Source organism: Channa argus, chromosome 4, assembly GCF_033026475.1.
Source record: "Channa argus isolate prfri chromosome 4, Channa argus male v1.0, whole genome shotgun sequence".
Classification (NCBI taxonomy): domain Eukaryota; kingdom Metazoa; phylum Chordata; class Actinopteri; order Anabantiformes; family Channidae; genus Channa; species Channa argus.
Genome location: NC_090200.1, coordinates 30,037,300 through 30,049,981, shown reverse-complemented (window position 1 = coordinate 30,049,981; position 12,682 = coordinate 30,037,300). Strand labels below are relative to the sequence as shown.

Here is a 12,682-nt window from a genome sequence, read left to right as displayed (position 1 = left end):
CAATTCAGGTGTGTATGCAGCATCTGAAATTCTATCTCATAACTAAATACACTAAACAGCAGCAGGCCTATCACTTATCTTTAAGGAACATCTATTATACAGTACATTTCATGTTACTGGACAGTGCATCATTCACTTGAACACATTGCATCCTAACTAATACATATGAAAAAATCCATCTCAGCACCCTAGCTGAAATTATTTTGAAATAAGAACATCATGATTGTATTAAATGCAACTCTAAGAAGACTGCCACAAATATTTGTCTTTTAACAAGTGGAGGTTGCTGTTTCAGTGGAAAAGCCAAACTGTAAACTATATAAAGCAAAATAGTTTGTAAATGATCAGATGCATCATAATAAATCATCTGATGTTCAATGACAATCCAAACAATCTTGAAAGGAACTGGAAAGTAAGCTTATGGTTGTATAGTTATTAGCCTAATGCCATTGTCGACAAATTTTTCAGATGAGCAATCGGAAGAAATAAAGTATCATTGTGGTTTTTAAATCTTTGTGCAAAACACATCACAAGAAAGCATGATAATGGCCTACTGAGCTGACTACCAGCTGGAGTAGGGGCCTGGTAACCTACATATGTGGTTTAAAAAACAAACTGATTTGTGAGCTGACAACACCAAATAAATAAAGTTGTATTGAGCAGCAATGACATATAGTACATACAGTAATGAATGTACAAAAACAATATAGGTCCAAACAAGGAGATAAATATGTTTTAGTTGTACATTTCACTGAATTATTGCTGTCATTTCTGAATTTGTACATACACACACAAACTATGTCAAGGTTTTGGCTGTCAATACAAGTCCTCCCCTCTTCCAATTCTCCTCACATTCCTAGATTCCATCATCACTGAGAGACGAGGAGGAGGGATGGGAGTGGAAGATGGAAAATGGGTGGCAGGGTCATAAGAAGAGTGTAGGGAGAGAAAAAATATGAGATGAAGACTGTCAAGGCAAGAAGTGGAATGGTGAGGACAGAGCGAGGCTGTAAAAGAGGTACTGAAACAAAGATTTAGTTTTTTTATTATAAAAAATATTTTTTTTTGCCCTCTACTTCTCTTTGGAATGTCCTCTTATCTGAAAGGTTTACATTCTGTTGTTAATTACAGCATCTTGCATAAGCATATAGGGGTCCTGTTATTGTTAACACACACACATAGTCCCCAGTACTGGCTGGTACTGAATATGATTAAGATGGTTTAGCACAGAGTACAAATCTAGAAGTATGGATGGGGAAGAGGTAGAGGAAAGATTAAGCCAGCTGAAAAAAACGAGAGGTAAAACACACACAACTGAAACTGTGTACCATCTAAAAACATTTCAACACATGGTGATGAATCATCTTTACACCGCATTCTAAAAGTGTGAATGTAGAGCAGTCTGGCCTCTGTTAATAGGAATTGCAGTTCCATCAGTTTGATGACCTAAGATTTTCAGTGTAATCAAAGGTTACTATTTGTTCAGTTTAACCAGTTGCACTAAACATTTCACAATATCTGCAGACTATCAGATGGACACAGAACAGTGGAGCATTGTTCATTGGTTGCAATCATTTTTTGGCTCACAGGACAAATGAGTGTCACTCCTACTCCTACTGACATGTGTGTCTCTTATCACACTGTTAAATTCTGAGAGCACAGATAACATACCATGAGCCAATGGTCACAGGTTTGTCTCCCAACTCTGCATGTCATCAAGACCTCAGACAACTTTCTCATACACTGGACTAGCACCAACATAACCACTGGCTGCAGTCAAGCTGTCAGCACTGTGATTCAAGCTCAGTGTTAAGACTCGACCCAGGTCAATTAGTAAACATGACAGTGCAGAGTGTGGATACCATGTTACACAGCTCTATACATAACACTTGTAACACTTGCTTGAGTGCTCACATTCATGAGCAAAAACTGAAGTCAACACTGAAGTGCAAATACCATTAAGACCAAATTACAGCCACAGCAATAATAGCTATGGACAAAAGGATCAGCATGGTGGCTGTCTGTTCTGGCACTGGCTGATCATGCCCCTGCCTTCTGTTGTGGCTGATCGGTATTAATCTACATCAGATTCTCTCTTGAAGTCCAATTTTTTTTTTACCACAGGGTTGCTTACAGCATGTACTTCCACCTCATACTTTTTGTGTTTTTGTGAGGAAGAAATCATTGATTTATTCAGAAGACTTCATTCTGAAGCTGTGTACACATACTGTTTTTGATCATGTTGTTTTTGACTTATATTTTTCTGTTTATGGATGAAAATAATAGACTGAGTTTTCCTGTGAATTTTAATAGAAGACTGCAGACTGTGGTTGTCAAGTGTCTTCGTAACTGAACTGTGTGTGAATTTTCACAAATGAAGAGTAGCAACTGTATGATAGTGGCAAACACACACTCTCACACACACACATCTATCTATAATATTTATTTATTTATTACGCTTTTTGGTTTGTTTGTATATATTATTCTATTATTTGAAATGGAATGCCTAGCCTACTATACCACCTGGTGGTTTTGATGTTGTGGTTGACAGGGATCAGCATTGGGGAAATGTAATGCTGATTGACAGGTGTCACAACACACCTTGTACTCCAGCAGGCTGTCAGAGCTCTTGATGACCCTGATATGAAGCGTTCTAAATGTAGAATGCAGAACTAGCAGTGTTATGAATGTATACAGTGGTGCTGCGGCGTCATGCCCCGCCCCCTCTGTTTTGTCCAGTGTCATCAAGTTAAGGGAGGGGGAGGGGGAGGGGAGGAGTAGGACGGGTTACACTGGCATCTCACATCACATACTGGATTTACCGGATTCCACTTGTCGCAAGCGAGCGTTTTTTTGTGCCAGTGTCGCAAGCAGCGATAACAACGAGCTGTGACACAGTGGGGCACGAGAGACATACAGCAGCGCGAGCTGCCTCTTCTTCAAACGAGTGTCGTTGGAAAACACAAAAATAACAGACAGGTGAAAGGACCGCTTTAAAGAGCTCGGGTCTGCTCCGTGTTTTGAATTGTTTTTCTTTTACCCCAAGAAGAAAATTGCGACCATAATACCAGTGGATGTTTTTATCCGCAGTGCCTCAGCTCAGCAGACAACCGGGGAGCAGAATGTCAAGGCAGCAGCAGCAACACCGGACGCCGTTAAAAGTAATCGAGAACGTGGTGGAGGTCAAGAGCAAAGTGAGTACTGGGCTAATGAGGCTGTTTTAATGTAAATTGTATTAGTGACGTAGGTGTGCGGATACTGGCTCTATTTTTACGGTGTACCAGTGAACTGAAAACACCGACATAACCTTCTGTTGTCGGCCAGATAACGTTGAGAGGCGTGAGGTCTTTTCCGCTTCTCCGACGCATACACACCGACACGTAAGTTACATTTTACCGTTAGACACAGGTAATTGACGAAATTAATAAAGACTGACTGGGGTCCAATCAAAGGCGGCCTGGATGCGCCTTCTGTAACCTACTGGACCAGAATCTGCCGTCGTTCACTCCTTCGGTCAATTCCGCATTTATTCCGTACTCCCCCCGTATCTAAGTACTGATTGAACAGTACGATTCCGCCTCAGCAATTTTTCCTCCCTTCTATATTTCACAGTCTATTCAGGTTCATTCAACTACTCATCCTCTCGTACTGTGATATGTGTAACGTAAGCACAGAGCAATAGATCTTATGTTTAGTAAGCTTTATTTACTTTGTGGCAAGGCAGTTAACTGTAGGATTACCAAGCAGCTTACATTTTGGAAGTATTGTGTAATAAATCATCAGAATATTTACGTAAGTACTGTTATTGTAGTAGAGTAAAAATATTTTATTACAATTAAAACTGTCGCAAAACATAGTACTCATGCTTGATGTACTCATGTGATTGTTGGGTGATTATTTAATGGTTGATTGGTTGGCTGGTTGGTTTATTATCAGAAAGGTGGTTCTTTAATTTTGGAGAAAGCTATATTAATTCTATCTTTATAGAAATAGATATATAGATGTATTAAAAAAGAATGCATTTTATGATGTGAAATACTGGGTCTTTCTTTCTTTCCACAAATGTGGCCTCTTACTACTGGTGGAGACTGTCAAATTATTTAAAAAATAAATGACAGTTGAGAAGCTTTACCATTTATTTACCATTAGACGCATAAAAATTCGAAAATTCTGTGTAGCTATCATAAATAAGACAAAAATGGCATCAAGGTCGACAAAGGCATTCCTGTCTTGTCACTGTCATACAACACTTATTGAAGATGTCAAATTTAGTTAGGACTTTTTTGGAGAAAAAATACAGCATGAAATGAAATTACTCCAATAGAGTACAGGTAACTCAAAGTTGTACTTGAGTACAGTGCTTCCTTTTCTTACTTGGTTACCACTTGTGACATCACATAATGAAACTAGAGGTATTTATAAGATTGTATTTTCATGGCGTATCCCATCCCCACCCACACCCCACCCACTTTTTTGTTCTGTTTCGTTTCAGTAAAAGTAATGGAATCCTTGCATTATAATTTTTTTCAGTCTTTTGGCTTATTTCATAAGCTCAGGCTTGCCACAGCTGACCTGTGGATTTACCGCCGATTTTTATGCCTGGTACCCTTTCTGATGCAACCCTCCCTAATTTTAACCAGGCTTGGGAATGGTGCTTAGATATACACTGGCTTGCCCAACTCACTACCTGGGGTTGGGCGGTTTGTGGGCTCAGTGTCTTCCCCAGGGACTCCTCATCATTTGGTCATATTGTTCTTTATTGCTCTAAATTGAAATGTCTATTTTCAGAAATTATGCAGATTGTGAAAAAGATGAAAGAATTAAATAAATGAATAAAAAAGCACTTTTCTCACTCAGAATTTTAGTGCTCAGAGTTAGATGATTGATCTGAGGGTGAGGTTTTCATGATTTTAAGAGAAGTACTTAATCACTTTTTCATAAAGTTTGGAATAGAGTGAGAAAATCTAAACAAACACACACGTAGATCTACACTTTTTAAAATGATTTTTATACCTTTATTGAAATGTATTTAGCTTTTCTCTTATTGTTGACAGGGTGTCCACATCTTAAAAGTGTCAAATTAAAATTTTTAAATGTAAGCTAATAAAATCTAAAGATCTGATTTATTAATTAAAATGATATGAATAAAACCTTACTATAGCCCACTGCAATCAAGAAAGTTTCACATGTGAGGACACTTCTTGCTCAGGCAACTTCCTGCTGTGTCTTACATGCGTGAAATGCAACATTGGACAATGTCCAAGGCTGAATTGTCAGGAGTTCGTATTTGAAACAGGCTTAGGAGATTATAAATGGTAAATTGCTACTCATATAGCGCTTTTATCCAAAGCGCTTTACAATGTTGATAACCATTCACACACACACACACTCACACACCAATGGCGGTGGCTGCCATGCATGGTGCTCTCCTGTACCTCACCTGACCCAATGGGAGCAACTTGGGGTTCAGTGTCTTGCCCAAGGATCATTCAACATTTAGCCGGGAGCAGGGATCGAACCACTCACCCTGTGGTCTGTGGCCTTCAAACTGAGCTACAGCCGCCCCATTGTAAACTGATTGTAAAGCAGATGTGAGACTGAGGGTTTTACTAAAGATGTCTTGACACTGTTTGGGTTGCAAATACAAAAACACTCATTCCAATCTGCTTTCCATCTGTGTTAGTGATGCCTCTTACCACATAAGCAGTCTTAGGGTTTAAACACAGTGGTGTTCTGGAGGCATATTTTTATTCCCACATTGACTTGGAGAGAGCACACATAGACAGCAGTATGTGGCATGTCAAGTTTAGGTCGTAGAATTAACAACAGGTAGCAACAGTGACAGTCAGTGCCTGTGTTCTCATAAGCTATAAAGGAGAAGCTGGTCCAGATGGCGTGACCAGAAATTTGTCTTTTAGGAATCTTTGAGATTCTGACAGTATCATGAAATATCACTGTATTTCGAAATTAGGCATGTTTGGGCGTTTGAGTAAGTTTATGGCTTATCCTACTTATTAGATATTTTTTAAACATTAAAAGTGGAAACTTTTACCACCCCATGTATTTTTATTGCTTATCTTGCACAGTGAACAATTTACTGATAATTTGATTTTCAAGTGCAACAGATACGTGTCAGTGGGATTGTGTGAATATAATTTCTCCTCAATTTAAGAAAAGTGGCAGTAACTTTGGTGCCCTCTACCAGCACTGGACATGTATGCCCACAACACACTCAAACATCACTCCACTATCACCCTGAATGATGTCAGGCAGTGTACTGATAGATCTGGAGATGAGCTCCTCAAAGTAGGCTGTGAATTTTAATACATACTTAATTAAAAATTTGCACGAAAGTTAAAAAAAAGATAAAAAATATAAATACCTCTTTTGTCAAGTATGGCCTGTAATTTAAAATGTAGTAACAACTCTGCCTTTCCCTTTCGATAAAACACATTGTTGCGAAATGAAAGGAATGTGGCACACGTATGAATCTGCTTAGAGCAGGGTGTCGTCAAAAACTGAGTGACCATACAAAACTATGGAGAATTATTGAGGGAGGACACCAAGGCACCTCTGACTTCCCTGAAGGAGTAACATCAATTTTGTGTCAGATATCCCATAATTAGATAAAAGAAAGAATGTTGGTGTGATTTTCAGGGAGGAGTTGAGACAGGCTCTGAGTGGTCAGGAGGTGCCTTCAGATGACTGGACAACTACGGCTAATGTGATCAGGGAGGCGGAGGGTACTTGTGGTGCCATCGGGAAAAGGAAAGTGGACAAGGAGAATTGGTGGTGGAATGAGGAAGTTCAGGAGTGTATACAGAGAGGTTAACTAAGTAGAAGTGCGACACTGAGAGGACTGAAGAGAGTACGGGCGTTGAAGAGGATGAAAAGTGGAAAGGCAGTCGGTCCTGATGACATACATGTGGAGGTATGGAAATTTCTAGGAGAGGTGGCACTAAAGTTTCTGACTAGTTTGTCTAACAAGATCTTTAAGAGTCATAGGATGCCTGAGGAATGGAGGAAAAGTGTACTAGAGTGTACTTTTTAGAACAAGGGCGATGTGGAGAACTATGGCCACCACAGTGCATGAAACTGATGAGCCATACAATACAAAAGTATAAGAAGCTAAGGTAGGGGCAGAGGTGAGCAATTGTGAGCAGCAATATGGCTTCATTCTTAGAAAGAGTACAACAGATGCAGTATTTGATTTGAGAATTCTGAAGGCTGTAAACCAGAACAGGCGATCTTCACGGTATACTTCACAAACTCACAACTAAATGCAGACAACATGAAAGTTAAAAAGTGAGTGGGGTTTTACTAAGTTAGGAGGATCCCATTCAGCTTGGAAAAACTGTTTAAAAATGTACAAAAAAGTCCCCCGTAATGCCAGAACAGCATATTTCTCTTCATTAATAGAGGACAATAAAAACAACCCCCGATTTCTTTTCAGCACTGTAGCCAGGCTGACTAAGAGCCATAGTTCTGTTGAGTCTAATATTCCCATAATTCTAAGGGCCATAATTCTAAAGTAACTATTAAATAAAAAACTCACCACGTCCTCCCCCCAAATACTACAGATGGATCTTCATGTACAACAGTGCTGGCAATAAGGCCCTAATTCCTCTTAGACTGCTTTTTATACATAGTTGAAGTTAGCTCATCTAGAGCTAACACCCCATCTAAACTAACAACCTGTCTGCCAGACCCTAGTCCAACTCGACTGCTCAAGGAAGCTTTATCGTAATAGACATATTTGTATAAGATATCATCTGCATCTTTAAAAACAGGCTATGTACCACAGGGCTATAGGGTAGCTGTAATCAAACTGCTACCTAAAAAAAAAAAAAAACCTGCCTTCACCCAGGTGTTTTAGCCAATTATAGACCAAAATATCCAATCTCCCCATTATTAAATCCTTTAAAAAGCAGTTGCAAAGCAATTGTAGTGCAGAAACAGCACAGGTAAATGTCACCAACGATCTTGTCTTGGCTTTAGATAATGGGCTAGTCTCTAAACTTGTTCTGTTAGATCTTAGTGCTGCATTCGACCCCACCAATTACAACATTTTATTGAGAGACTGGAACATGTCATTGGGATTAAAGTAGCTGGTCTAGGTTGGTTTTAATTGTATCAATCTGATAGCGTCCAATTTGTTCATGTTAATGATGAATTCTCCACGTGCACAAAGGTGAGTTATGGAGTTCCACAAGGCTCTGTGTTAGGACCAATACTTTTTACTTTATATATGTCTCCTTTAGACAACATTATTAGAAAACACTCCATACATTTACATTGCCATGCTGATGATACCCAGCTATTTCCATGGAACAGATGAAAAAAAAAAAACAATTAATCAAGCTTCAAGCATGCCTACAAGCCATAAAGGCCGGGATGTTCCATAATTTCATAAAGTCATAGTATTTGGGCCTACAAATCTCAAAAATATGCTGTCCAACCATATTGTTACTTCTTTTCCTTTTGGCTGTTCCCTTTCAGGGGTCACCACAGCGAATCATGTGCCTCCATCTAACCCTGTCCTCTGCATCCTCTTCTCTCACACCAACTAACTTCATGTCCTCTCTCACTACATCCACAAATCTCCTCTGTGGTCTTCCTCTAGACCTCCTGCCTGGCAGCTCCAACCTCAGCATCCTTCTACGGATATATTCACCATCTCTCCTGTGAACATGTCCAAACCACCTCAATCTGGCCTTTCTGAATTTATCTTCAACATGAGCTAATCCCATCTAACTAACGTGAGCTGTCCCTCTGATGGATAGCATCATTCCTGATGCAAAGAAAACCTCAACATCTTAAGCTCTGCTAACTCCAGCTCTGCCTGTCTTTTCTTCAGTGCTTCTGTCTCTAAGCTGAACAACATCGCTGGTCTCACCACCGTCTTGAACACCTTTCCTTTCATTCTCGCTGTTACGCTTTTATCACACAACATACCTGACACTTTTCTCCACCTGTTCCAACCTGCCTGCACTCGCCTCTTCACCTCTTTTCCACACTCTCCTTGGCTCTGAACTATTGACCCTAAGTACTTAAAGTCCCGCACCTGTCCCGGTCCTCCCTGAATTTACACAACAGTTTTCCTTTGTAGACTTCAACCACTTCGTATTCTGCTCTGCCTTTGTCTTCTCCATCTACCTCACCACCAGAGTCATTTTATACACCACCATCCTGGTTTGTCTGGCTACACTCTTCCCTACCAATACTTTGCACTCACTGAGTTCTTTCAGATTACAACGTCTACACAAGATCTAGCCCACATCAGTGCTTCTACCTCTGGTCTTATATGTCACCCTATGTTCCTGCCTCTTCTGGAAGAAAGTGTTCACTACAGCCATTTCCATCCTCTTTGCAAAGTCTACCACCATCTGTCCTTTTGCGTTCCTGTCCTAAAGACCTAATCTGCCCATCACATTCTCATCACCTCTGTTCTCTTCACCTACATGTCCATTGAAATCTGCACCAATCACCACTCTCTCACCTCCGGGGGTGGCTCTGAATCACTTTATCTAACTCACTCCAGAATTTCACCTTCTGTTCCAACTCACTTCTAACCACTAACAACATTGAACATCACTCCATCAATTTCCAGCTTCAGACTCACAAGCCTGTCTGGTACTTTTTTCACCTCTAGAACATTCCTCACAAACACCTCTTTCAGGATAACTCCTACACCATTTCTCGTCCTATCTGACCCACGGTAAAACAACCTGAGCCCTGCTCCTAAGCTTCTACCCTTGTTACCTTTCCGCCTGGTCTCTTGGACACACTGTATATCCACCTTCCTTCTCTGCATCATGTCAACCAACTCTATAGCCTTCCCTGTAATAGTCCCTATTGTCAGTCCTAAATTCTTAGCTTTCCACTTCTCTCTCTGTCTACAAACACACCTTTCTCCTCTCCTTCTTCGTCCAACTATATTGTTACTGTAGATGGGATAACTCTGGCCTCCTGCACTACTATAAGGAACCTTGGAGTTATTTTTGACCAAGATATGTCCTTTACCTCACATATAAAACAAACCTCTAGAACAGCCTTCTTTAACCTACGGAACATTGCTAAAATTAGGGGCATCCTTTCTCGAATTGATGCTGAAAAACTAGCCCATGCATTTGTTACTTCTAATTTGGACTACTAACTGAAATTGGCAAGAGAGATCATATTTCACCTTCACTAGGTTTTCTCCATTGGCTTCTTGTATATAAAGCTCTAAACAGTCACGCTCCATCATATATATAAAAGACCTCATAGACCCATATCATCCCAGTAGACCACTTTGAGAATCCCAGAATGCAGTCCTACTTGTGCTTGGCAGAATTTCCAAAGTATGTTATGTCATAAAAGCGTATCAGTGAGAATGAAAGGAAAGGTGTTCAAGATGGTGGTGAGACCAGTGATGTTTTACAGCTTAGAGACGGTGGTACTGAAGAAAGGAGGTAGAGCTTAAGATGTTGACATTCTTTTTGGGAGTGATGAGGATAGATAGGATCATGGATGAGTACATCAGAAGGCCAGCTCGTGTTAGATGTTTTAGAGATAAAGTCAGAGGCGTCAGATTTAGATGGACATGTTCAGAGGAAAGACTGTGTCTCTCCTGACTACATCAGTAGAAGGATGCTGGATTGGAGCTGCCAAGCAGGAGTTCTACAGAAAGACCAAAGAAAAGATTTATGGATGTACTTTAGTGAGAGAGGGCATGAAGTTAGTTGGTGCGAGAAAAGAGGATGCCTAGGATAGAGTTAGATAAAGGTAGATGATTCGCTGTGGTGCCTGAAAGGGAACATCCGAAAGTAAATGAAGAAGACAAATATCCCATAATTGAAATTACATGAACTTTATGACAAGGCTCACCTACATTAAGTATTGCTGGTAGACATGCTGATGAGAATGCCTAAACCAAGCTTCACTTGAATGTACAACTTAATGGACAACTCCCCTAATTTTCAACTTACTTTATTTTAGGGTTTAATTGTATATTAATGCTTTTAAACTTCCCTGTGACTTGCTTATATTTAAATATTTCTCTGTTTCTAGCTGAAATCTCGTCCAGATGACATCACCCAGAGGAGTTTTTCATTAGTAGTTCAGATGATGTCATCTGGAGGAGCTCTGGAAAAGCAGGTTGACCATGATTACAAACTCCATAATATGAGCAATAAAATGAGATCATCTTCAAACTGAAGGTTTCTCCAAGTAATGTCATCTAGAGGCATTTGTCAGCTAGAGAATGAGAAAAATATAGGGATCTCATAGGGAAGTGACATTTACTTAAATATACTAGTGAAACTAGCTCATGATCACGTGAGGTATAGTGATTACGAAGAAATATAACCAGGTTATCACTTCATTATAAGGCAATGGGATAGATGTTTTCTTCCTGGTTAATGGAAGGAAATGCACTTCACTGAAAATATATTGTAGGTTTAGATTTAAACCAAAATTTGTCATTTGTTTTTAAAACATTGGCTTCTTCTGTTAAATAGAATTATTGACAATACTTGAAACAGATTTTTAAAATTTGGATCTTTTGTATGTATTGTTTTACTGAAGACTGAAAAATTGTTACCATAAACTTTTATATGATCTGTCATGGCGCTAGCCCATGCCCTGTAGAGACTAGGTACACGTTTGTTGTCACACAGTAGTACCACCAGTTCCATTTGTTTTACCTCTAGCCGGCACAATAGATTTCTTGTTGTTGTTTGGACGGGTTCAGGGTACTGGATGGCCCCATTAATACATCCTCTAAAAACCATTATTACTATGATACTTACCAAATGTTTATCTGGGCTCCACCCCATCTACCAACAGGTCATAGGATCAGACTGTCAAAAAGGGAAGTGGGAGGGCGTAAAAGTTTTTATAGCGGGGGAATTAGACTGAACCAAATGGAGATGAAGTGGAGGAGAGTCTTAGAATTTTATGGGGAAATAATCGTATTCGTAAGTACTCATACTAACATTTAATGTTAACCTTCACATATGGGATGAATTAGGTTAACATACATAAGACATTTCTATTGTTTTCTATAGAAAATAACTAATAGATTGTCTTAATTGATTATTAATGAGTTGTGGCTTGTCGATGTAGGAGAGGGTCTAGGTATATTAGCCCTGCAGTAGAAGTTCCTCGAGAGTTTTATTTATTTATTTATTTTGCTGTATTTCAGAGGGAGACCTGCTGCAAGCTGCCCTGTAGCAATGGGCCTAGCTTAGTTTTTCTGTTGTGTTGAGTTTAGTTTTCTTATTTTGTTTGACCAGTTTTAGGTTTATTTTGCTGTTTTTTTTAATGTTTCTGTATATTATTTTCCAAACATTTATAAAATGAGTTCGGGGATGTTTTTGGTTTCACTGTAAATAAATCCCACACTGAGTGAACTATACTTCTGCCTCCCTGCGTGTGTGACCTCAACCACTCGGCCAAACCTTATAATCTCTATGCTGTCTAATCAGCATAAGCAGCAGTTTTGTAAAGAATTATGCAATCATGTTACCTAAAGGCCTGAAAGAGTACAGGATTTCATGACATAGCTCAGAACCTTTCATTTCATCAAGGTTTTTTGAATTGCTTACTCTGGTCCCTTCCGTGAGACTACTTTGCTTCGGGAGACCTTACCAGACACTTTGTCACCAACAGAACATTTTCCAGGATCGCCAAGAAACTT

The 12,682-nt window shown here is 39.5% G+C and overlaps 1 protein-coding gene across 3 annotated transcripts in view; it reads left to right on the top strand.

Annotated features, from left to right (window-relative positions):
- Positions 1 to 2,793: 2,793 nt before the first annotated feature.
- Positions 2,794 to 12,682, top strand: part of pard6a (par-6 family cell polarity regulator alpha) — a 37,150-nt gene continuing 27,261 nt past the window's right edge. The window contains exons 1-2 of one of the 3 annotated variants that reach the window (XM_067502292.1): positions 2,794 to 2,979; positions 3,091 to 3,194. In XM_067502292.1, coding sequence (XP_067358393.1) covers positions 3,123 to 3,194 — 72 coding nt within the window. In that variant the 5' untranslated portion in view covers positions 2,794 to 2,979; positions 3,091 to 3,122. Of the gene's footprint in view, positions 3,195 to 6,657; positions 6,932 to 12,682 lie in introns of all 3 variants that reach the window. The other 2 variants (XM_067502293.1, XM_067502291.1) reach the window with 2 other exon arrangements.